Here is a 26,311-nt window from a genome sequence, read left to right as displayed (position 1 = left end):
CCACAAGAAAAAAATCAGATAAGAAAGCAGTGGTGGAGAATGGGGAGAATGGCCTGGGTAGTGTTGGGATAAAGGTGAGAGTGGGTGGGAGAGCAAGGATTTTCATGGTCGTCGTATATTCTGGAGAAAAGTCTTTGTCCCCCACATCTGAGTTTCTGTGTTAATTGGGGGTGTGTCTAGGTTGCCTGTGGAGCAGAGACGATGGAGTCCCTGGATCACATGCTGACAGACCCCCTGGAGCTGGGTCCCTGTGGCGACGGCCATGGTAGCCGCATCATGGAAGACTGTCTGCTGGGGAACACACGGGTCAGCCTGCCCGAGGACCTCCTGGAGGATGTAAGTGGACACCATGCACCCTGCTTTCGGCCCTACCTTGTGTATGGTGATGTGCAGTAGGAGCACTTGTCAGCTCTGTCCTGTACACATCCAATCTTGAGAACCTGACCGTGGTTTCAGTCCTTAACAAGCCATTCTCTGCTTCAGGTGTGAACTCCTGGGCCTGGGAGGTGCCTGACGTAGGGTGCCTGCTCCTCCTGTGGGGAGCCCTGGGTTTGGTCCTTGCCACTGCAGATACATAAATCACACAACAGAAGCCAGCTGCATCCTGTGCTCCTGTGAGCCCTGGAGGCATCGCCCCTCTGCCTTCTGTCCTGTCTGCCTCTTCTTGCCCACTTCGACCTCTGGGCACATCCTTACCAATGAGGTGCTGCTCATTTATTAAATGCTAGCTTTACCTGCTGTCTGCATACAGATGAGCATGCACAACAACTCTGCGTGCAGATGATTTCATCAGCTCCTTTTGGACGCAGAGTCCCTCATCTCTCACCTACAAAGGAGAATGTTGTTAGGTACATTTGATGCAACCACCAGGCCTTCTCTTCCCGCCACCTCCCACCTGGTAGTACTCAGTGTTCTGCTGCTTGCCGCTTTCCTCCTACATTTTCTCTGCACTCTTCCCCCTGACACTTTGCCTTTCTGCCTCAGAGATGCTGGAATAGATTGGAGTGCCACTTCGGCTGTGCAGGGGGAGGTCCTGGCCATGCACAGTGCAGTGCTTTGGAGCCTGTGTGCCATGACAAGGGTGAGGTCTGGGGTTTCTCTTTGGTTCTGGCCTCAGGATAAAATCAGAGACACTTGAAAATTTGCAGTTCTTCCATTTCTTTTGTTTTCTTTCTTCTTTTTTTTTTTTGCTACACCCAGTGGCACTCGGGTTACTCCTGGCTTTTCACTCAAAAATTACTCCTGGTAGGCTTGAGGGACCTATGGGATGCTGGGGATTGAACTTGTGCAAAGCAAATGCCCTACCCACTGTGCTATCATTTCAGCCCCCAGTTCTTCATTTCTTCTCTTTGCCCTTCTTGGTACCAAGTACCAAATCTTGTTTACGCTATTGTTTATGGGATATTTTTGGTTTGTTTTTTGTTTTTATTTAATTAATTAATTGATTTTTGGTTTTTGGGTCACACCTGACTCTGTGGTCAGGGGTTACTCCTGGCTCTGCACTCAGAAATCACTCCTGGCTTCCACAGGGGACCATATGAGTTGCCAGGATTTGAACCATCGTCTGTCCTGCATCAGCTGCGTGCAAGGCAAAATGCCTTACTGCTGTGCTATCTCTTTGGCCTTGGTTTTTGTTTTTTTTGGATTTTGGGCCAGAACTGTTGATGCTCAGGAATTACTCCTGGCTATGCACTCAGAAATTGCTCCTGGCTTGGGGGACCATATTGGACGCCGAGGGATCCTAGGTCAGCTGCATGCAAGGCAAACACCCTACCACTGTGCCATCACTCTGGTCCCTGGTTTTTGTTTTTAAATTTTTGCTGACTTGGAAGTTTCAGGCCATACTCAGAGGCACTCAGGGCTTACTTATGGCAATGTTTCCGGCAGGGCTCAGGGACCATCTGGGGTGCCAGAGATTGAATCAGGGTCTGCATATGCAAAGCAAACATCTTACCCCTGTGCTGTCTTCCCCCACCGCCCAGTTAACTTTATTGTCAGGGGTTTTCATGCACCTCCATATCACAACATCTCAATCCCTCAGAGAATCTGCTTTTCTCTACCCTTGTCTCAGGTGTTCTCTCACTCACCCCACCATTGGTGAATTCAGTTTTGGAGACTAATCTTCAGGTTGTCATTCATTTTAATGGAAAAAAGAAGTTTCTATAGGGGCCACACCTATAGACTTGGCCTAGGGCTGATACCTTATGTGTAGTTTCTAGTCTTCATTAGCCTGAAGAGCTGGTTAAAGATGAGAGAGATTCTGTGTGTTTAGGACTGCAGATGCGACACACACACACACACACACACACACAGATGAGAGAGATTCTGTGTGTTTAGGACTGCAGATGTGACACACACACACACACAGAGATGAGAGAGATTCTGTGTGTTTAGGACTGCAGATGCGACACACACACACACAGATGAGAGAGATTCTGTGTGTTTAGGACTGCAGATGCGACACACACACACCCTGTACACAAACACACACACAGATGAGAGAGATTCTGTGTGTTTAGGACTGCAGATGTGACACACACACACCCGTAAACTTAGCTCTTCCTTCTGGACTCTCCCAGCCTGAGATATTCTTCGACGTGGTCAGTCTATCCACATGGCAAGAGGTCTTAAGTGACGCTCAACGAGAGCACCTTCAGCAGTTTCTGCCACACTTTCCTGAGGAGGGTCTTGGGCAGCAGGACCAGCTCATCCTGGCGCTCTTCAGCGGGGAGAACTTCCGCTTTGGGAACCCACTGCACATTGCCCAGAAGCTCTTTCGAGGTGAGTGGCCCTGCCCAGGGTATCTTCTTGGTGAGAGCTGGGAAACTAGTCACTACAGTGATTGTTCCTCTTAAGGGTGGGGACAAGGTCACACTTGGAAGGTCTCTGATTGATCCCTGGTGATACTCACGGATAGTGCCGGGCTAGGGGTTGAACTGGAGTTGGCTGCTTGCAAGGCTAGTCAGTACCATAAATGCTGTCCTGTTTCCTCCCAAATACTCTTTTTTTTTTCCCCTGGTATCCTGTTGACTCTTCACAATGCTGACTTGGTAGAGAGGGGTTTTGTGCAGTGCTTTGCTGCCAAGGCAAATTTTCTATTTAAAAAGCAACTGGCACAGTGAGTATATAAACTGACAGTGTTTTGCTAGAGCAGAAACTGAACTTTCCAGATGAAGAAATTACCAAAATCTTACAGGCACCTTGTTTCTCCCCCCGGTCTAACTGTAGGCCCCACACAGCCCCAGTTGACCCTTCCCACCCCCTATTCCACCCCTCAATGCTGTCCAGCTTGGTACAAGGCTGAGCATGCTGACCTGTGGGCGTCTCTGTTCTTTGCAGATGGACATTTTAACCCTGAGGTGGTCAAGTATCGGCAGCTGTGCTTCAAGTCCCAGTACAAGCGCTACCTCTCCTCACAGCAGCAGTATTTCCATCGGCTGTTGAAGCAGATCCTGGCCTCGAGGACTGTAAGTACCACTGGTTTAGGCACCTGGAGCTCACTCCTGGTTGCCCTGGCCCCTGATTTCAGGGATTTTCAGACCTGGAGATCTGGGCCAGAGAGATAATATAGCAGGTCAGGATGCATGCCCTTGAGTGGATTTGATCCCTGTACCTCATATGGTTCCCCCGGAGAGCCCTGAACACTGCTGGGTGTGGCCCCAAAACAAGACACAAAAGAATTTCTATGAGGGCTGCCATGGGTTTGGGCTTGTGGGCAATGCCCCGGGTATGGACAGGCCCTAATGGTTCCATGCAGTTGCCCATGCTTTGCCTACAGCTCCCGCCAATCTGTATATCCCTCCTATTAATGTCTTTGTGGTCCTGGGTGCGGCATCCAGGGCCTCATTCACATGAATCACCTCCCTGACCCTAGCCTGCCAGTCGAGACACAGTTGTCTTGTCTGGCAGTGGCTGCCCACTCCAGTTGGAAGTCCTCAGAGGTTGAGCTCAATCCTCATTCTCAGTGGCATCATTCAGCTTAGCCCTGGTCTTCTTGTCACAGTCCAGGTCTCTGCTTTGTCATGTGAAGGGAGGTGGTTGGCATGTGGGTCTGCAGACTCCTCGATGTGGGCACCTGTGCCATCTGCTCTCTCCCCAGGACCTCCTGGACATGGCGCGGCGCAGTGGCCAGGCTCTGTCCCTGCGCCACAAACGCCCATCGCTGTCGCGTGCCCCCGAGGTGCGAGAGTGGCGTGCCCAGCAGCGCTACCTGAAGGTGCTGAGGGAGGTGAAGGAGGAGTGTGGGGACACCGCCCTGTCGTCGGATGAGGAGGGTGCGTGTCCTGGTACCCACGGGTGGACGGTGGTTGCAGTGGGAGCCAGCAGAGAGACCATCCAAGTGGGCGGGTAGAGAGTGGGGGGTGGGGTACCAGGCAAAGCGAGCAGAGCCAGGCTCTGGGCAGTGGCCCCGTCGTGCTGCTCGAGCACTGCTTCTCCCCTTACAGGAGAGTAGTGGTGACTGGTGACCCCGTCGTGCTCTCGAAGCCTCCCTTCCCGGAAGAGCCGTTTAAGTGCCCTAAGAGTGCTCCAGTGCCACGGGGCAGGGCAGGAAGGAATACAGAAGCTTCCTCCCTCCGTGCTGTTGACTTAGCCTTGTTGAGCCCACACGTCCACTTACCCAATCTCCCCTGTTGGAGTTCACAGCCACGTTGGATTTACAAGAAAACTTTTCTTTTGAAGATCTCGGCTCATGGCTTCCCAGCTCCCCAGCGTGTTCTCCTAGCCCTTCGGTGCCCCTGCGGGTGGTGCCCACACTCTCCACCACGGACATGAAAACTGCAGGTGAGGCCTGCATGGTGGGGCACTGGGAAACGGGGTCTGCCTGGAGAGGGAGAAATGGGGTGGATTTCTGAGGCCTGAACGCTGCACAGTGTCCGGAGTGCTGCCATTCTAAGGACCCTCATTGGCCACTTCCTGTGTTGTGAAACTTCTTATGAGAGCTCATCAGCTGGCATTGGGGGGGGGCAAAAGGAAGCAGAATTGGGGTTTTTGGTTTATTTTTGTTTGGGGCCCACACCTTGTGGTGCTCAAGGCTCACAGGGACGACCTTATGGGGTTGAACCTGGTCAGCTGTGTGTAAGCCCTGCCCACTGTTGTCTCTCCAACCCTGAGATACAGATTCTTTGGGCCCAAGAAATTGCTCGTCTGGTCAAGTAACTTTAAGACCTTGAATTTGACCCCAGCACCACCTGCCCTCCTCAGCTCCTAAGGGCTTGAGCATGACCCCAGCACCACCTGCCCTCCTCAGCACCTAAGGGCTTGAGCATCACAGCACCAGCCACCATGAGAGTTGAGCCCTCAAGCTGCACCATGGCTGAACATTACAGCCAAGGTGCCCTTTTTCCTCCATATTTTGAAAAACATCCTTTTTTTTTCCCCGTTTTTTTGGGCCACACCCATTTGATGCTCAGGGGTTACTCCTGGCTTGGGGGACCATATGGGACGCCAGGGGATCGAACCGCGGTCCTTCCTTGGCTAGCGCTTGCAAGGCAGACACCTTACCTCTAGCACCACCTCACCAGTCCCTTGAAAAACATCTTTTAAAAAAAATTTTTTTTGGGTGGTGATGCCAGGAATTAATTCCTTTCTCTGAGCTCAGGAATCACTCCTGGCAGTGCTTGGGGGAACATGGGGGATGCTGTAGATTGAGCCTTGGATCAGCCACGTGCAAAGCAAACGCTCTTCCCGCTGTACTATTGTTCTGGCCCGTGAAAACAGATCTGAGGGCAAAGTGATAACAAATGTTAATGGAACAAAAGAGATTACTAGGGTATTGGCAACTTGCAGGATAGTTCTGAAGTCAGGGAAGAATTTTTAGATGGGCTAGATGGAAAGGAAGATGTGCACAGAGTGTACCTGGATGCACTGTGGGGGTGGTTGAGTGACTAAGGTCATCCTCACTGGCCACAGCAACGTGGGGAAGTTGGCATTGGCACTGGCAGGGTGGCCAGGCCTCGAGCCAGTCAGAGGAGAGTGTATGAGAGCAGGGATTTACTACAAAGGATGCAAGTTCGCTGACAGGATTCAGGATGATGTGTGACTTTGTTCTTGTGCTCTGGTTTATTGTCAGATAAAATTGAACTGGGGGACAGTGACCTGAAGATGATGCTGAAGAAGCACCATGAGAAGCGGAAACGCCAGCCAGTGAGCTGAGTGGGGTGTAGGGCACTGTGGTTGTGGAGGGCACTCTGTCCAAGTTCAAGTCACACAGTGGGGAGGAGGATGGAGAACCCCACAGTGTGTTCACCTGGGACAAACACTCACTTCACCTGCTTTCCAACTCGTCTTTCTCATGACACTGCTCTCACCCTCTCTGCGTAGTTCTCTCTCTCTCTCTCTCTCTCTCTCTCTCTCTCTCTCTCTCTCTCTCTCTCTCTTTCTCTCTCACACACATATACACACCTCTCACCCTCTCTGCCTAGTTCCAGTTCCCATCTCACCCTCTCTGCATAGTTCACACACACACCCTCTCTGCCTACTTCCCATCTCACCCTCTCTGCATAGTACACACACACACACACACACACACACACACACACACACACACACACACACACACACACACACCTCCTCTATCTTTCACTATTTCTCTCTTTCACACACACACACACACACACACACACACACACACACACACGTCATGGGAATACTGGAGTATGGTCATGGGCCTGGAAGTAGCCTGGCAGGAGAAGAAGCAGCACCTGTCTGTTCTCTCCACTGAAATGGGCAGCTGCTTCACCCACTCTGAGCAATACATTCAGACCCTGAAACATAATGGGCTTGCAGAACTCAGGAGCCCCTAAGATGAACAGCCAGTGCTGGAGAGATTACACACTAGGTAGGTTTCCAGGCTCAGTCCCTGGGAACCGTATATTGTTCCCCAAGTCCCACCAGGAGTGATCCTTGAGCCTAGAGTCAGGACTAGCCCCTGAGCACTGCCAAGTGTAGCTCTAGAACCCAAAGTAGTAAAATTTGCAGCACTTGGGGTCAGAGAGAATGCAGGGAGGTAAGGCATTTTTGCCTTGCATGCAGAAGGACGGTGGTTTAAATCCCGGCATCGCATATCATCCCCTGAGCCTGCCAGGAGCTATTTCTGAGCGTACAGCCAGGAGTAACTCCTGAGTGCTGCCAGGTGTGACCCAAAAACAAACAAACAAACAAAAAATTGCAGGACACGAAGCTTGAAGTTGGCGGGTGCCAATGTGCAGGGCTGTGGTCTTTATATTTTTGTTTTTTTGGCCACACCCGGTGACACTCAGGGGTTACTCCTGGCTATGTGCTCAGAAATCGATCTTGGCTTGGGGGACCATATGGGATGCTGGGGGAACAAACCAGGGTCTGTCCTAGGCCAGTGCATGCAAGGCAGACGCCTTACCGCTTGTGTCACTACAGCCCCAGGGCTGTGGTCTTGACTTTATATGTCTGTGATCACCTGTGATTGGCTCAGGAGCCACTGATGATATATTGCATATGTCACATATGTTGGGGAAATTGCTGTCGCTTTCAGCTGCTGCTTTGGATGTCCCTAACAAGTCTCATCCTGTTTTTTCTAGGACCACCCGGACCTTTTGACAGGGGATCTGACCCTCAGTGACATCATGGCTCGGGTCAATGCTGGCAGGAAGGGCTCTCTTGCAGGTAAAGACTATCCCCGAGACTAGGCCAGAGTGATAGCATAGTGGGGAGAGCATTTGCCTTGGTGGGTTTGATCCCCAGCAACCTATATGGTTCCTGCCAGGAGCAATTTTCTGAGCACACAGCCAGGAGTAACCTGTGAGCTGGGTATGGCCCAAAACTCAAAATAAAACCTGTTTTTAGGAGCAAGTAAGTTGGAAATCTTGTGTGGAACAAGACTTTATTCAGACAGCTCTGTTCCAGAGCTCTGGTCTATTGGGCAGCTTCTTGTTTTCACTCCTAGCTGTGGGAGAGGGCAGATGTGTTTCTGCTGCTGCCTTAATCCCCCTCATCCCCACCTTTCTCTCTCTTTCTAGCTCTGTATGACTTGGCTGTCCTGAAAAAGAAGGTGAAGGAAAAGGAGGAAAAGAAGAAGAAGAAAATAAAAATGATCAAGTCAGAAGCTGAGGACCTGGCTGAGCCCCTCCGGGCCCCGGAGGGGCTGGTCCCGCTGTCTCCAACGCCCTCTCCCTTGGCCATCCCGACCATCAAGGAGGAGTAAGTGAACAGGGGTGGGGTGGGTGTGAGGTGAGTTGAATTCTGACAGGTTGGGACTTGCATTTCAGGCCTTCTGGCCTAGAGATTGAGACCATGACCCAGGTTGGGCCCGGTGTTCTTGCTCTTTGCTTTCTTTGGTTTGGTTTGGGTTTGGGGCCACACTTGATAGTGCTCAGGCTTATTCTTTGCTGTTTCAGAGATCACACCGAGTGGTATTCATGGGACTGTATGGGATGCTGGGGATCAACTGGTTTGGCTGTGTTTAAGTCTTCTGTGCTCTGTCTCTGGCCCTGGCTTATTTTTTTGGTTCCTCCTCTAATAGGCCTCCTGAAGATCTCAAGCCTTCCCCCCTTGGAATCAATGAAATCTCCTCTAGTTTTTTCTCCCTTCTCTTGGAGATCTTGCTGCTAGAGGGGCAAGCCAGCCTCCCCCTGGTGAGTGTATGGGCAAGGGCAACCTTTCCTGCTGAGCTCTGTGAAGCTCCATCGACACCTGTGTCGGTGGTTTTTGGCCTATTTCCTCTGTGACTGATGAAAATGGATGAGTTTTGTACGCTCCTGCAAAAGAGGAAAAGCACAGTTATGGTGTTAATATTTCACTGTTGATAGCCTCATGTAGGCAGGACAGGGCATGCTGTGTGGGCAAAGAGATTGGCATGGACTCATACTGACAAATTGGCCTGTGGCCCCATGGTAGAAGATAGTGGCTTGTAGCTGTGAGTCAGAACTCTCCCTTCCTGTAGCTTTGTGATGACTCCTTGTGACCCTAGTGAATGGAATGGGAGGCAGGGGTAGGAGGGGAGACCCTAATGCCTTTCTTTGCCTCCACAGCTGGAGGAGCGGGTTCTGGATTGGCAGTCATCTCCAGCTAGTTCTCTCAACAGCTGGTTTTCTGCAGCCCCTCACTGGGCCGAGCTGGTACTACCTGCTCTGCAATATCTTGCTGGAGAAAGCCGGGGTAAGGCTCTTTTATGAAATGACCTCATAGAGTCAGCATTGCTTTTCCAATTTGTCTGTTCTTGTTTCGGGATAGTAGCCACTTCAAGTAGAGATCAGGCCCCATGTGGTACCAGGGATTGAGCCCGGGGTTCCCGTTTCCCAAGCCAGTGCCGGTCCTTTGAACCATGTTCTTGTCTGCTCTCTCAATCTTGGGGTCACGGGTACCCTGCTGGTTCAGTCCACCATGGTTTTGCAGATTGTCTCGAAGCCTCAGCTATTCTGATGGGCCACAGAACAGTCAGAAGCAGCTCCTCAGTGTCAGGCAGAGGTGGTCACTCCATCTGAGCATGCTCTGACTGGGTGGCTTGTTGATGTGGGACCCATTTCTTGCAGCTGTACCATCCAGTTTCTCTCCCTTTGTTGAATTCAAGGAGAAAACCCAGCAGTGGAGATTGCTTGGTGAGTGACTCTTGTGACCTCCCGTCACAGCCTTCATTCTCATTTCAATCTCTCGGTCGGGGCGAGACTTGTAAGAATATTGTTCAATCCATGCTGAACTCTGGCTCACTGAAGGGGTGGCCTTTTCCTCACCATGGCCCTTAGGGCCCAGATTGGCTCTGTGCAAGGAAAGGGCCCAACTTGCTGTACTCTTTCTCCAGACCCTGTAACCAGATTTTTCCTTTTGCATTAATTTGTAGTCATATAATAACTTATAGTAAGACTTGGTTAGTTTTGGGGCCACATGTGGTGGTCCTCAGAGCTCACTTCCCTGCTGGGTGCTTGGAGTTGGTTTCTGGTGGTGCCCAGGGGACTAAGCTTGCCAGCAATTGTACCCGAATACAGAGCATGCCCAATACCGCTTTGAGCAATCTCCCCAGCCCCTGGCTTAGTTTTGGAGAACTGTGGGCAGTAAGAATTGGACAGTGCCTGGTGTTTCCTCTGTGTCCAGGAGCCCAGTGTTATAAGTAGCTTGTGGTTTGCAAGCCAGACAATGTGCATCCCTATGGGATTTACAAGGGAATGTTTGGCTAACAGATACACATTCTAGGAAATAGCGAACATACACATTTTTATTTATTTATTTTTTTTGTGCTACATCTGCACTGCTCAGAGCTCACTCCTGGCTGTGCTCTCAGGGATCACTTGTGGTGGCCTTGGGGAACCCTCTGGGATGCCAAGAATTGAACCCAGCTCAGCTGTGTACAAGACATGCACCTTACCTGCTGTGCTATCGCTCTGGCTCCAAAATAAACATTTAAAGGGAAAGTATCAGAAAGGATGGTGGTGGGTGGTGGCCTGGGCCACAGGGACAGGACCCGCTCTTTGGGTGCAGATAGGGCAGGCAGGTGCCAGTGCAGCTCTGAGCCATCTCAGCTGGTTCCCTTCTTGCAGGCCAGTCTCCGGAGAATGAGAAGGAGCTCACAGTTCTCTTCCAGCTTTGGCTTGAAACCAAAGACCAGGCTTTCTGCAAGGTGTGGTTTGTACATGGCTCCAGAACCCCCACCAAGTTTTGGGGATGCTTTGCGGGGAAGATGTATTTGGTCCATGCACTCACCTGTCTGCTCTCCTTTTCTCCAGCAGGAAAATGAGGACAGTTCCGACACCACGGCCCCCATCCCCCGGGAGTGAGTACTGTTTGCGTAGGGCTGCCACAGGCAGGATATACTGGTATTGTTGGGGAACTCAGGAGAGCTGGATACTCCAAGTTTGCACTCAGGGGACACTGTCTCCTCAGTCAGAGTGTCCTGGGGAGAAGCCTCTCCAGGTGGTGGGAGGCTAGTCCGCTCTACAGTGGTGGGACTGCTGGACAACTCCTTTGATGTCTCTTGTCTCCATGTCACCAGCTCTGTATGACCACACAGGGGTATGAGGCTAAGTGACTAAAGGTTAAGGAGGACCTAGGCTAGAAGTTGGCTCTTCCATTGTTTGGGACACATCCAGTGGTGCTCAGTGCGTACCCCTGTCCCTGCATTTAAGCATCACTCCTGGCGTGATTCAGGGGTCCACATGGGGTGCCAAAGACTAAATCTAGGTTGGTTACATATGAGCCCAGAGCCCTGTACCCTGTCTGAAGCTCCTCATATTCCATCCCCTTGACCGCCAGTCCCTAGAGCTCCATCATGTTCCTTGTATAGCTCTAGTTTGATGTGGTTCACCCTCACCCCTAGTTCTGTCATGAAAGTTTAGGACAGGGGTCCTCAAACCCTTTAAACAGGGCCAGATCACTGTCCTTCAGACTGTTGGAGGGCCAGACTATCATTTAAAAAAAAAAAAACATGAACAAGTTTCTATATGTGTACTGCACGTAACTTATTTTAAAGTTAAAAAAAATGAAAAGAGAACAAATAACTATTTAAAATGAAGAACAAGTAAAACTAAATCAACAGGCTTAGAGTATTTCAATGGGAACTATGGGTCTGCTTTTGGCTAATGAGACGGTGGCTATCCGGTTCCATATTTATAACAAGTGATGCAAGCGTTGCATCTGTTAGTCCAGATCTGGCTGGAGATTTCAGATGTTTCATTCTGGCAAAAGTCTGTTCACAGACGTAAGTGCTGCCAAAGATGGTTGCCACTTTGAGTGCATGGTTCCTGAGATTAGGCTATATTTCAGACAGCAGAGATGCATGGAAACTAGGAAGGCTGCTTGACTTGAAAGCCTCTTCCAAAGAGTCACAATTGTGCAGTTCATCCAGTTCCTTTTGAAAAATTGTATTTACATTTCAATGTCAATAGAAAATGGATTATGAAAAAGCTGTATGTCCTATGTTCTATGGAGACGAAGCTTTTTAAATCTAAATTGGAACTCCTGCAGCTCTTTCAGTGAATCCACGCGTGTTTTATTTGGGAATGCAATCAGTGATTTTCTGCTAACAGATTTGAGTTGGGAGATGGCAGAAATTTTCCTCCTTTACGTGTTTCATGAGGAGGCCTAATTGTACTCAAATTTTACTTCAAATGCTTTCTCACATATGATTGCATATCACAGGTGAGCTTTCCCTTTCCTTGAAGTTGCGCAATGAAACTGTTGATCTAGCTCTGTTACATTTCTCAGAAAGGCCCTGAGGTGCCATTTCCATTCTGCATCATTGAGCTCTGGTATTTCTTTGTTTTTTGAAAGCAGAAGTGCTGGAATCTGTGAAAGAAAGTCATAGAAATGTTTCAAAACTCTCCCTCAACTCAGCCAATGGACTTTAGTGTGGTGCCGAACATCTTCACGGGCAACATTTAGCTCAGACAGAAATTCCTGAAAGCACCTTTGGTTTAGTGCATAGCACTAATGAAGTTAACACAAGATACCAGTTTTCATAAAAGTCCCACTTCAGTGGTTTACTACACAGTGCTTGTTGGTGGATGAGTCAGTGTATGGCTATTGGAAAAGAATGCTTGTGTTTGCCCATCATTTGTCACACTGGCTAGTTTAGCCCAATCCAGCTCCAGACCATTCACAGTTTGGTAAAGGTTTTCGTAGATATTCTCTCCTGTAGTTGTTCCTTTGATGCTTTGTAGTGCAGCAAGCTCTTCTGTGACTTCGAAAGTCATTGGTCCCACAAATCAAAATTAGAAGTGTGCAAGAACCATGAACATTGCTTTCATCAAGTGCCAAGGATAAGTAGGAAAGTTTGTGGAGTTCTGCAGATGCTGATGCAAATTGTTTCCCATTTCTTCAATATTTCGTGTAGTTGTAGATCTTGAAAGAATCACTGTGCTAAATAAATTGGCCATCTCTGGACACCTCTTGGACAAAAACACCCGGTGGGCCAGATAAATGTCCTTTTGGGCTGCATGTGACCTGTGAGCCAAACATTTGATGACCCCTGGTTTAGGGGTCCATGAGGAATTTGTGTATGCATGCGTGAGTGCGTGCGTGCGTGTGTGTGTGTGTGTGTGTGTGTGTGTGTGTGTGTGTGTGTGTGTGTGTGTGTGTGTGTGTTTGTGTTTGTGTTTGTGTGTGTGTTTCTGTTGGTTTCTTTCTCCTAAGTATCAACCCTGTCTTGGAGTACTGTTTGAGACAAACTTGGTGCCTTTCCCTGTCAGTGATGTTTTCCCTGCCCTTTTTATTGGCTCCAAATGCTGGCTCTGCACTGGGAATTCATCCCCAGCTCAGCACCTGCCTGCTTTTCATCCCGGCCTCTGGCAGCCACTGTTCCCACGACTCTGGTTCAACTTTATCTTGTGCTCTCTGTCAGCTCATCAAGTGTGACCTGCATCCTGTGTCCTGGGTGACTCAGTGTCGGAAAACTGAGGGTGATGGCATCACAAATGACAGCATTTTCTTCTTGGTGTTTCATGGTATCAGGATCTTTTTCCGCTGTTTTTTTTTTTTTTTCTAGGCAGTTTACATGGTTCTAGTTCTTGACTCTTTTTCTCTCTTCAGTGCTGGGGATTAAACCTGGTGCCACTGGTTACACTCTTGCCACAGGGCCATTATCCCCAGTCCTATGTTAAATTGATTTTTTTCACTTTGAAATAGTGCTCAGGGGCTCTGGAGGCCTCACCCATTGATGCTCGATCATTTGGGCCAGATGAGGCCCTTCTCGATCTACAGGTACTGACAGCCTCCGGGGTCACACCTACCAGTGCCCTGCAGGTTAGTAGAGTAGGAGAGTAAGGCTCAGCCATGCTGAGGTTCAGGGGTCCCTCATCCAAAGTTGGGATTTTTAATCCAGTCCATGTTTTTGTGAGTGGACTGAGAAAAGATTGGTTGTCATTCTTCTGCATGCAGTAGCCCAGTTTCCCAGCTCAGTGATTCCTGGAAGATGCTGCCCTTGCTCTGTTGAGTTCTTAGCCCCTGTCTTGTTGCTGACTTTTCAGCCAATGGTTTCTCTCTTGATTTGCTCCTGCTCATTGATCTTGTGTCTTCTTTTTTTGGGGGGGTTTTTGGTTTTTGGGTCACACCCGGCAGCGCTCAGGGGTTACTCCTGGCTTTACGCTCAGAAATCGCTCCTGGCAGGCTCGGGGGACCATATGGGATGCCGGGATTCGAACCATAGTCCTTCTGCATGCAAGGCAAACACCTTATCTCCATGCTATCTCTCCGCCCATGTCTTCATTTTCATTTTGAGTGACAACCAGGAGTGCTCAGAGGCTCTCCCAACTCTGTGCTTGAGTTTCACTCCCAATTGCATTCATAGACTGGATCCTTAGACCACAACTGAACTGTCTTCCTACCCCTGTCTTTGTGTGTTTCTGTCATAGTGTCTGGTATAGAACTTTGTAACATAGTTTGAAATTGACTAAAGTGCCAGGCTTCCAGTGTTGATTTGTTTGGCTTTTGAGAGCCATAGCCAGCTGTGCTCAGAGATTCTGGCAGTGCTTGGGGATGTTGGGGATCAAACTTGATTGGCCATGTGCAAGGCTCCAGCCCCAGTTTTTTTTTTTGTTTTTAATTTCTGTAGAAATTGCCAATAGAATTTTGATAGTTTGTCTATTAAGTGGCTTTGAGTGATAATGATTATTTTAGCAATGCTCTTGTAACCCAGGAACATCTATTTGTATTGTATTATTGTGTTTATTTATTATTTATTTGTATTTCTATCATTCTGAGTCTTGTTCACAATATGTACCTTTAGCTTTGTCCCCTCCTATGTTGAAGTTAATGGTAGCAACACAATATATTGCTCTTGGTGCTGTGGTTCTGTGCTGCGACTCTTGGCTCCAGCGTGGAGCCCCATGTCATGTGGTTTAGTATCAGGGAGAAGCTCCAATCTCAGCACCATGCTAAGGAAGCACCCTGCCCTGGTTATGAAACTCACTTGGAGTCCTTCATTTCTGAGGTTGCCTTTTATCTTCAGATTGGCCCCATGAAGCAGAAATACCAGTTTCTGAATTGACTCAGAATCAAATACTTTAGGAAATGTGAGATTTATTTGGCAAGGGCTGGAAAATGGGCTTTACCTCCATAAGAATCAAGGATTGATGCATGCATTTTTTTTTTTTTTTTTTTTTTTTTGGTTTTTGGGTCACACCTGGCAGTGCTCAGGGGTTATTCCTGGCTCCAGGCTCAGAAATTGCTCCTGGCAGGCACAGGGGACCATATGGGGCGCCGGGATTCGAACCGATGACCTCCTGCATGAAAGGCAAACGCCTTACCTCCATGCTATCTCTCCGGCCCCGCATTTTTTTTTTTTTTTGGTTTTTGGGCCACACCCTGTGAGGCTCAGGGGTTACTCCTGGCTATGCGCTCAGAAGTTGCTCCTGGCTTCTTGGGGGACCATATGGGACGCCGGGGGATCGAACCTCGGTCCGTCCTAGGCTAGCGCAGGCAAGGCAGGCACCTTACCTCCAGCGCCACCGCCCGGCCCCGATGCATGCATTTTTTAATTTTATTTTTTGGTGATACTGAGGGTGATTCTGAGTGATGGTGGATTGATGGGTCGAAATTACTTATGTTCCAGAAGGACTGACTACGTGGTGCGGCCTAGCACTGGTGACGAGAAGCGGGTTTTCCAGGAGCAGGTAGGTTGGGGGCTGCTGACTGCAATGTGGATGAGCAGGGCTATGAGCCCAGGCATGCTCCCCTACAGGGAGCCCACAGTAGGGGTCATGGTGGAAAAAAGAAAGGGATGAGAAATGCTTTGGTGGCCTCTTGGCAGCCTCTTATACAGGTATCAGAGCTCTTCCATGGTTACCTGTTTGGACTCTGCTGGTTACTGAGGCATCAGGATTGTTTCCTTCCATGGCTGGTGACGCCTCATGGCGTATACCCCCTGGGCCCCCTATCTGTCCCCTGCTGTCCCCTCTAGGCTCCATAACCCCCATCCCGCTGTCCACCCAGGGCCTGTGCCCCCTGACCCCCCCTGAACTGTCCATCTGTCATGCAGGAGCGGCACCGCTACGCGCAGCCTCACAAGGCCTTCACATTCCGCATGCACGGCTTTGAGTCAGTGGTGGGGCCCGTGAAGGGCGTGTTTGACAAGGAGACTTCACTCAACAAGGCACGGGAGCACTCGCTGCTGCGCTCGGACCGGCCGGCCTATGTCACCATTCTGTCTCTGGGTACGCAGCACCCCTCTTGAGGCCCCAGGGTGGAGGGTTCTCAGTGCTTCTGCGTGGATCTGCACTTGGGTTTTTGGGGGAGGAGAATGGGCCTCACTGGGTGATGCTCAGGGCCACTGGTGCTGGGACCCACCCAGGCTTTCCTCAGGCATAGTCTGTACTCAGCCCCTCACTCTCCTAACCCTTCGCTTTGTGCTTTGTTTTATTTTATTTGTGGGTTTTTGGATCACATCCACCAGCATTGCTCAGTGCTCTGCACTCAGGAATTCACTCTGAAGTCTTAGGGAAGCTGTTTGGGAAGAAACCCAAACAGGCAAGTTAGCCACAGGCAAGACAAAGACCCTGCCCACTGTGCTGTCTCTGGAATTTCTACCTGGTTGCCAGCTAGACTGAGGAGTTGATTGACTTGATGACAGTTTTAACTATTTTGCTGTTGCTCTTCTCTTGAAAAGTCTTGAGAAACCTCTGAGTTGGGTCTTGATACGTGAAATAAAGTGCAGTTATCCCAAGAAGCCATCTTAGTAAATCAGTTATCAAAATGTAGACATGTGTTGCTATGATGGAAAATGGCAGGATCTTAGTTGTAGTTCTGAGAACTGTCAATTCAGATAGTGACAAGCGGGAGGTGTTTGGGGTCATTACGCAGCTGTGACGTGTATAAAACCCTGGTTGATGCCACAATATTGCACACAGTTCTGTGGGATGTTGTGGGTTCACTTTGCTGAGCTTAGCTGAGGGTGCTGGGTACATAGATTTGGGGTTTCTTTCTTTCCTGGAGGTCGAACCCAGGGCCTCAGACTCTGGCATGAGCACTGTCCCTGGCTCACAGAAGGTCTTAGTTTTGGTCTCTGCTGCTGGGAATCAAGCATGAGACACTGGTGCCCCCTTGCCCAGCCCCTGGAACTTGAGATCTGATCACAGGTTAGAGGTGGGTGGGACAAGCCTGTTGCCAGCCCAGCCTCTGGTGGCCAGTGTCTACCTCCAGTGAGTCTGAGAACTGGTAAGACCAGCTGGGGAGCCCCAATCATGAGCAGAGTGAGCAGGCAGCACTCTCCATGTGGACCCTGCCTGACCCCTGGCCACTCATTTCTGCTGTTGCTTGTTACAGTTCGGGACGCTGCTGCACGGCTGCCGAATGGTGAGGGCACCCGGGCAGAGATCTGTGAGCTGCTCAAGGACTCCCAGTTTCTGGCCCCTGATGTCACCAGCACTCAGGTAGGATTAGGCCCAAGCCAGGTCAAAGACTGTTTACAAGGAAGCACAAACCTAGTGACGTGTCATGGAGGGGGTCGGTGGGCCACACCCTGAGGTACTTGGGAGTGATGGTGGAGACCAACTCAGACCAACATTCCTGGTCTCAGTCATGTAAGAGTGCCAGGAAGTAACCCAGAAATGCAGTTGGACATGGATGCGTCTATGTGCTCCTGCTCCCTGTATCTGTGCTGGTTCCCATTCATTTGGGGGGGGGGTGCCCGTGGCTGGGTCTACAGGAGTCTTAGTGTTTTGTAGCTGCCAGTTTCTCTTCTGTGCTGATTCTGAGGCTGCCTTGTCCCATAGGTGAACACGGTGGTGAGCGGCGCTCTGGATCGGCTCCATTATGAGAAGGACCCATGCGTCAAGTACGACATTGGCCGCAAGCTCTGGATCTACCTGCACCGAGACCGGAGTGAGGAAGAGTTTGGTGAGCTTGGTGGGGCTGGGCAGGTGGCTGCTCCAGTCGCATCCTCCTGGTATGGGTCTGCATGAGCCCCATGATGACTTCCGTGTCTTATTCATGCAGAGCGGATCCATCAGGCCCAGGCTGCTGCTGCCAAAGCCAGGAAAGCCCTTCAGCAGAAGCCCAAGCCCCCGTCCAAGGTGGTGCGTGACCTCAGACGGCCCCTGACGAGGGTGGTTGGGATGGTGCTGTGTCCTGGGCCTCCCCGCCTCACCTGCCATTCCTGTCCCTTCCCAGAAGGCCAGCAGCAAAGAGAGTGTCGGGAAGGGCCTGGGCTGCAGTCCAGCTGAGCAGAGCCAGCTAAGCCTCAGTGACTCCAGCATGCCCCCCACTCCAGTCACCCCTGTGGCCCCCACCCCGCCTGCTCTTCCCACTACTCCCATTTCCCCTCCGCCCATGGCAGCCACCAGCAAGAGCTGCTCTGTTCCGGAGCCTGCCAAGTCCAGTTCAAGGTGAGCACTGCCATCTTGAATCCACCTGATGCCGCCTCCAGGGCACTTGTCTTGAGATGTTGGTTTTCTTGGTCTTTATTTTGTTTTGGGGCCACATCCAGTGATGCTCAGGGATTACTTCTGACACTGCTATGGGGGGTCAGTTCTATTGGTGCTCAGGGGACCCATGGGATGTCGGGTATCAAACCTGGGCCAGCCACATGCAAGTCAAGTGCCCTCCCCTGCTGCCCCTGAGGTGTTGGTTTTGTTCCCCCTACTAACTCCCCATTCCCGTCACAGCGTTCTCCTGGTATCCTCGCCGCCCATGCAGCAGCTCGGACCCATGCTGTCCCCAACGGCCAGCCAGACCTCACCCGCTGCACAGACCACGGCTCGTGTCATTGGTCACTCTGGTCCAGCCGGGCTTCCCCAGGTACGCGTGGTGACCCAGCCCAGCCTCCCCACCACCCCGCAGCCCTCAACAGGACCCACACAGGCAATGCCGCAGATGAGCCCTGGGCCCCAGATCCGAGCACCCACTGCCACCACTGCACAGACCAAAGTCGTCCCCCAGGTAAGTCTGGGCCACAGAGCTCAAAGGGCAGCCTCAGGTCTAGCTGCCACTTGTGGTACACATGACGAGCATGGTGGGTGGCCGAGTTCCACATGCTGGGACTGAGGGGGACAGAAGTCCAGAGCCGTGGAGGGAGAGTCTGAACCAATGGTTCTTCTGTGGTCCAGCCTGCCATGAACCAGTGACCTTAGTCAGAGTCTTCTCTCTGCCTCATTTTTCTGGACTCTGGAAGGGCATGAAGTTTATCCTTCATGGGGAATTTCTCAGAAAATTCACATGTTCTGTGCATATGGGAGACTGGTGGGTGGGGATGCTCATTCGTGGAAGGTAGTGAGTGAGCTGTGTCCCTGTCCCAGTGTCTGACTTGGCTTGGCTTCCGGCCTCAATTTCTGACCTAGACAGTCATGGCTACGGTTCCTGTCAAATCTCCGGCAGTAGCTGCCAGTGGGCAGCGGCCTGGCCTCACAGTGACAAGTCTCCCTGCCGCCACCACTAGCCCCACCAGCAAGCCTGCCACGAGTGGGCCTGGGACCTCTGCACCCAGCACATCCACGGCAGCAGTTATTCAGAATGTCACGGGCCAGAACATCATCAAGCAGGTAGGTGCTGCTCAGGCCCCTACCAGAGGCGGCACCAGCTCCCTTCTCCCTGTGGAGGAGTTTCTGGCCTGGACTGCCTTTTCCCTGGCTCCAGGGAATGTCCCCTGGTTAAACTTGATCTACTTCGATGTTGTTTGCATTTGCTTTATTTGTCTATCCTGAACTGGCCTGACTGCTATGCTTGGTTTGAAAATTTGTCATCATTACCATCTGCGGTCATTTCCTGCGGCATGTTTGATCCAGCACAGGGCCTGGCACATACGTAGCCCACTGTACACCCGAAGAACGGTTTTGGTGTCTTGTTTTTGGCCGCACTGGGCAATTCTTGAGGTCTACTCCCGGCTTGATGGTTCTTAGCTGTGCAGATGTGGTGCCTGGAATTGAGCTTGGTTCCGGCTCTGAGCCTGATCCAGTCTCTGGCCTTGAGTAGTGTGTTTTGCTTTCATCTAGCTGTGACTGACTACTTCCCAAGTGCTTTCCTGTGTGCACAAGCAGAGGTATTGGAATTCTGCAGCATCTCACCCAGAGCTGTCCCGCTCTCCATGGAACTCATGTCCTCAGAGCTGGGGGGCAAGCACATGGCTTCATAATATCCTTATTAGACAGGGGCTCTGAAGCTCTGTGTGGTTTCATGTGGTGCTGCTGGGGCAAGGTGGTATGTGTGAGAGACTGGGGTCAATGTGGGTGTTTGCTGAGGCAGGAAGGAGGAGTGTACAAGGTGGCAGGAAACCTTGTCAGTCTTCGGGAAAGGAAGCATTCAGGGATGTGTCTGGGAAAGGTCATATTAAGTCACCACAAACATTTTGTTGGGTTTGATTTTAAGGGGCCCCAGCCCACCTGGTGATTCTGGGAACTCAGTATTTGAGGCGTGTCTCTTGGTGGATGCTGAGCTGAAACTCAAGTCTCCCGTGTGTGTGGATGTGATTCCACCCCTTTGAGCATGCTCTTGGGCCTCTGGACCTTGATTTTCATTAGAATGTGAGGGGGCTGAAGGGCCTAGGGAGTAGCTTGGTCTCTTGCCACTCACGTTTGGCTGGTGCTGGGTGTGGCTTGGAGGGAGCTCGGCATGATGTTATAGGAACCCGTGGGCAGGGCCAGCAAGGCCTTCCAGTGTTTTGGGAGTGGAGAGCGGTCTGAGGTTTGTGGCTTTTGAGCATGGGGCGGGGAGTCAGACACAAGGGAAAAGAGACAGTGGGAGAAAGTGGCACTGCAGTGCTGGATCTGACACCCAGAAGCAATCATGGACCCTGGAAAACTTAGTGGTTGCAGCACAGTCTGTGAAAAGGGGCATGGAGGCCTGAGATGGCTCACACGGGACAGCTCAGGGTCTCTTGACTCCAGGTGCTCTGGAGATGGGATAGAAGAGAGACTGTGAACCCTTTTAAGTGGAGATGATGAGTGCAGGTGATGTTCCAACACTTTGGCTCTTGAAACAAGGACGAAATTGGGGCTATTAGGAGATTTAGTTTGTGTTGGCTCTTGCGGATTTTAGGGTTGTTTTATTTGTGTTTATATTTTTTGGTTCAGTTTGGGGTGACAGCTGTATTTTTGGAGGGGACCATGTGGTTCTGGAGTACAAACCTAGGCTCCAGCATACAGAGCCTGCATTTGGCCCGTTGAGCTCTGTCTCAACTCGTATTAGCTACCTTTGGGGTGAAGGCATTGCAGCGTGTATCTGGGTTTTGTGCATTATTCAGGGGTCACTCCTGTTGATGCTGGGGTTCCAGACAGTGCTAGGGACAGACCCTGGGGCTCCTGCACTCAGCACACATACTTGCCCTTTCAGACTTACCCTGGCCTGTGTTTGTAGACTGAAAGGAATGGCATCTGTTCTGCATGGGAGGTGAGCCCAGACCAGGTGGATGGACTAAGGAAGGTGTCTCCTGTCCACAGTGCCATGCTGCTACCCCCTGCTCCCATATGTGGGCCTGAGGCAGATTTCTTTTTTTTTTTTTTTTTTTTTTTTTGGTTTTTGGGCCCCACCCGGCGATGCTCAGGGGTTACTCCTGGCTGTCTGCTCAGAAATAGTTCCTGGCAGGCACGGGGGACCATATGGGACACCGGGATTCAAACCAACCACCTTTGGTCCTGGATCAGCTGCTTGCAAGGCAAACTTCTCTGTGCTATCTCTCCGGGCCCTGAGGCAGATTTCTAATCTGGTGTGTAATGTGAATTCACATCACTAACTGTTTGGAAATGGTTATTAGGTCACATTCAAGATGCTGTTGTTATTTCTTTTTAAAAAGATTTTTTTTTTTTTTTTTTTTTTTTGTCTTCTGGGCCACACCTATAGGTGCTCAGGGCTTGCTTCTGTCTCTGCACTCAGGGTTCATTCCTGGCATTCAGTACTTGGTACCACATGGGTGCTAGGGATGGAATATAGGTGAAGTATTATTTCTATAGCCTTTTTGGTCTTTGCTAGGTCAGAGGCTATCTATCGATTAGTGTTGCTTTGTGTTTCTTTTGGTTTTGGGGCCATACCTGGTGGTATGTGGTGTTAAGGCAGGGGTCTCAAACTCAATTTACCTGGGGGCCGCAGGAGGCAAAGTCGGGGTGATCCTCCGAGCTGTACACTCAGGAATTATTCCTGACAATGCTCAAGGGACTATGTGGGATGCTGGGAACCGAACCTGGGCCAGCTCTGGCTCCCAGAGATATGTATTGAAGTCTCAGTCAGCAAAATCATCTCTTCTGGCATCACTGAATTAAAACATTCCATTGCTTCTCTGAATGTGAACATGGACGAGGGAGCTGGAGCAGACCATGATGGACATTGGCAGCCTTAAGGTCCCCAAGTGATAGGTCACTGTTGCCGGAACCAGGGATTGTTTCTCACATGGCAGTGACTGAAAGTTGACAAGAGGCGGGTGGGGGGCTGGTCCCTGTGGAAGGAAGGCATGCTCAGTGGCACAGGGGCCACTCATGGGTGCCATCTTCTCCCTCCAGGTGGCAATCACCGGGCAGCTTGGTGTGAAGGCCCCGGCGGGCAGCAACATCCCGCTAGCAGCCACTAACTTCCGCATCCAGGGTAAGGACGTGTTGCGTCTGCCGCCCTCTTCCATCACCACCGACGCCAAAGGCCAGACAGTTCTACGAATCACTCCGGACATGATGGCCACGCTGGCTAAGTCCCAGGTCACCACAGTCAAACTGACCCAGGACCTCTTCGGGACAGGAAGTGGCACTGTGGGCAAAGGCATCTCTGCCACCCTGCACGTCCACCCAGCAGAGAGCCCTGCCAAGGCCGGTTCAGCCAGCGCCCCTCCATCCACTTCAACAGGTACCACCGTGGTCAAGGTGACGCCTGACCTCAAGCCTGCAGACTCCCCGAGCTCCGCCCTCCGCCTGATGCCTGCCCTTGGTGTAAGTGTGGCAGAGCAGAAGGGGAAAAACACGGTGGCTGCCACTTCGGACCCCAAGCCTGCTGCTACCATCCGCATTGTGCAGGGCCTGGGCGTGGTGCCCCCCAAAGCAGGCCAGACCATCACGGTGGCCGCCCACACCAAGCCAGGTTCATCTGTGGCCGGCGCTTCTGGAACTGTGCATACCTCAGCCGTGTCCTTGCCCAGCATCAATGCCACTATGTCCAAGACTGTGGCCGTAGCATCTGGGACAGCCAACACTCCCATCAGCATTGGGCCAGGAGCCCCCACAGTTCGGCAGGTCCCTGTCAGCACCACAGTCGTGTCCACGTCCCAGACTGTAAGTAGTGTGCAAGGGGTGAGACCTCCCATTTGGGGAACTTGCTTGGAGCTGGGCCCTTCCTGGCCATGGAGACCAGAGGCCCTGATGCCCTGGTTCCCTGTGACCCCAAAGGGCTTCTCCACCAAGAGGCTTTGGGTTGGGTTGGGGATCATGTGAGAGCTTCTTTTTCTGTGTGTGTCCCTGTTTATCTCTCTGTGTATCCATCTGTGTGTCCGTCAATGTTCATCTAGAGTCTAGACCGTGGGCCGAGAAGGTTGCTGACCCAACTTATACTCCTTGAATGGGGATGGTTCACTCTTGGCATTTCTGGCATTTTTCTTCTGGTCTTTCTCTGAAACTTGCCATGTGGTTGTGACTGCTCTGGCCTTCCCCTCAGAGTGCTGTCCCAGCCCTGGCTTTGGCATAGGTTGTGGCTACACTTGTTTCTGTGGTGCCCTTCCTCTCTATCCCTCAAGCTGGTGCTTTACCCCCTTGTCTTTCTCCCTTCTCAGACCTGCCGTGACTGTTCTTGGCAGAGTCTGAGACTGCATAGGCCTCCTGAAACAGGCTACACATATTGGAATTGCCTCTGCGGGTCATGTACACCGACATGCCATCGCCTCTCCTGTCAGCCAGACAGTCCACACAGCGTCCAGCACCACTCGGCATTTTGGCATTTTCCCTTAGACATAGTCTTGTGCCTTTTTTCAGAGGTCATGAAGATACTGTTTTTTTTTCCTTTTTATTTTTGTTTTGGGATGAACCCTGGCAGTGCTTGGGGGTTACTCCCAGCATGGTACTGGGCAATTACCCCTCTTGCCAGTGCTCAGGGAGCTGTATGCCACCTTGTTCCCTGCCTAAAGCCTTGTTTTCAGAAAAGACTTTCAGAGTATTAAAAAAAATGAAACTGATAAAACCATTTGGAATCATATTTGGGGGAAGAAAGCAGCATCAGTCTCTTCCCCATGAAACACTGTCACTGCAGTGCCCAGTCCCAGAACAGCTGTGTTTTGGGGTGCACGTGCATTATTCTTAGTCCTCTAAGAAGGATGCTGTTCTGGGTAATGGGATGCTGAGCGACTACAGAATAGACATTTGATTTCCTCTGGGTCTTGGGTTCAGGTTCTTCCATCGTGGTACTCAGGGACGCCCTTAGAGGTACAGCGACTGAACTGGGGGCCTTGCAACCAAGCCATTAGGAAACTACTGAGTTTTTCTTTTGATTTTATTTGTGTAGGCACCATACCCAGCAGTTAGGAGTTACTTCTGGCTCTGTGCTTACGGACCAGAGGGAATGCTGGGATTTGAACCCAGGTTGACTGTATTAGGCCAGTGCCCTCCCCACTGTGTTATCACTCTGGCCCAAGTCTCCCCTCCTACACACCTGATTTTGCTCTTTGTTTTGTTTTGGGGCCAGGCTCTCTGCTTAGAAATTACTTCTGGCATGCTCGGGGATGTATGGGACCGAACTCAGGTTGGCCACTTGCAAGGCTAACACCTTAACCTTTTGCTATCTCTCCAGCCCCCAATTTTGTTCTTTTAAGCACTCTTGTGTGGCCAATCAGGCAGATGGGGGAGCATTAGTGCAGTGGAAGAAGTGCTCACCCTGGATCCCTGCCATCGAAGGGGGCATAAGGAGGGGGCTGAAGCCTCTGCATGTCTCTGAACACTTGGGAAAGTGGCAGCTTTGTGGGCCTGGAAATCCCTGCCTGGCCCCTGGGAATGTTAGGGGCTGGTAGCAGGAGGCAGTGGGGGAGGGGGCAATTTTGGAGCTGCCTACCTGGGCCAGCTGAGTCTGCTTTCAGCTCATGGGGTTGACCATGGTTGACTGACTCCTGTGGTTCCCCAGGCCATGCTCCTTGCCCCCCTGCCTGTAATCCGATGTGGTGTCGGACTTTGCCTGACTGAGTTTGTGCTTTGTGCCCCAGATCTGACCTCTCTTATCTCTGGGAGAAGCTGAACATTCCTGAGTGTGGACTTGCCTGAGATCCCAGCCCAGGGAATGGGTGTGGGCGGCAGTTGTACATGGCTGTGTGCTGCTATTGGGTCACAAGACTGTGGCAGCCCAGCTGGCACCTCATATTTGCCACTGTCCTCACTTCCTCTCTCTTGTTAGCCACCTCTTCCCTCAGGCTCACAGTTCTGTGGGGAAGCAGTCTGATCCCCTTCCTCTCCTTTCTTGCCCCTGAACATGAAGTCCCTCCAGCCCCCCTAACCCTGGGCCCTGTCTGTTCTCAGGGGAAGCTGCCAACGCGGATCACTGTGCCTCTCTCTGTCATCAGCCAACCCATGAAGGGCAAGAGCGTGGTCACTGCCCCCCTCATCAAGGGCAACCTTGGTGCCAAGTGAGTGTTGGACTGGGAGGGAGGCAAGTCTGTCTGGTGTAGTAGGAACAGGGCTGTGGACGGGCAGGTAAAGTAGAAGCCATGAGGGCAGAGCTTGGTGGCTGCGTGTCTAGACCCAAGAGGTGGTTGGCGCCTCACTGTGCTCTCCCACAGCCTCAGTGGGCTGGGCCGAAACATCATCCTCACCACCATGCCTGCGGGCACCAAGCTTATCGCCGGCAACAAGCCTGTCAGCTTCCTCACTGCCCAGCAGCTGCAGCAGCTCCAGCAACAAGGCCAGGCCACTCAGGTGAGCCACCTGCCTGCCCTGCCCTGGCCTTTGGCCTGCCCTGCTGCTCCGGGCCCCCCACTGACCCCACCCGCTATCCCTTTCTCCAGGTACGGATCCAGACGGTACCGGCGGCCCACCTTCAGCAGGGCACGGCAGCCAGCTCCTCCAAAGCCGTATCCACTGTGGTGGTGACCACAGCCCCATCCCCCAAACAGGCACCCGAGCAGCAGTGATCAGGGTTGTAAGCTGCCTGCGTGGCCTAGTAGGAGGACAGGTCTCTACATACCAGCAGCCTGGATGCCATGCCCACCCAGTCTATGCCAAGAGGTTGTGCCCAGGCACCAGGCTGATTCTGGCCCATCCAGGAGTGGCTCCACCTAGCAGGTGCGGCTCCATGTGGCAGGCGCTTGAGGCGTGGCCAGGCAAGCAGCCCCTGGGATGGAGCTGTGGCAGGCGCCATCGCGCTGTGTGGTTTCCGTGCTTCTTGGGACAAACAAGTGGACTGAGAAGGAGTTTCTGTGTCGAGATTTTTATGTAACTTATTTTTTTAAAAAAACTGTTGCACATCTCAATGGGCTGTG

The 26,311-nt window shown here is 51.4% G+C and overlaps 1 protein-coding gene across 2 annotated transcripts; it reads left to right on the top strand.

Annotated features, from left to right (window-relative positions):
• Positions 1–112: 112 nt before the first annotated feature.
• Positions 113–26,297, top strand: NFRKB (nuclear factor related to kappaB binding protein). Of its 2 annotated transcripts, none has more exons than XM_049778213.1 (25): positions 113–336; positions 2,580–2,781; positions 3,340–3,467; positions 4,100–4,274; positions 4,681–4,782; positions 6,071–6,144; positions 7,554–7,638; positions 7,992–8,172; positions 8,495–8,606; positions 9,003–9,129; positions 9,504–9,569; positions 10,503–10,582; positions 10,689–10,735; positions 15,509–15,569; positions 15,935–16,109; positions 17,218–17,324; positions 17,667–17,790; positions 17,890–17,969; positions 18,064–18,278; positions 18,558–18,831; positions 19,230–19,430; positions 22,377–23,132; positions 25,353–25,459; positions 25,613–25,748; positions 25,838–26,297. In XM_049778213.1, the coding sequence occupies exons 1-25, from the start codon at positions 202–204 to the stop codon at positions 25,961–25,963; spliced, it is 3,876 nt and encodes a 1,291-aa protein (XP_049634170.1). In that variant the 5' UTR covers positions 113–201; the 3' UTR covers positions 25,964–26,297. The 2 variants fall into 2 exon arrangements, with proteins under 2 accessions (XP_049634170.1, XP_049634169.1); XM_049778212.1 differs by having other exon boundaries at positions 4,645–4,782.
• Positions 26,298–26,311: the final 14 nt, after the last annotated feature.

This window comes from Suncus etruscus, chromosome 8, assembly GCF_024139225.1.
Source record: "Suncus etruscus isolate mSunEtr1 chromosome 8, mSunEtr1.pri.cur, whole genome shotgun sequence".
Lineage (NCBI taxonomy): Eukaryota > Metazoa > Chordata > Mammalia > Eulipotyphla > Soricidae > Suncus > Suncus etruscus.
This window is presented reverse-complemented; position numbering and strand designations above follow the sequence as displayed.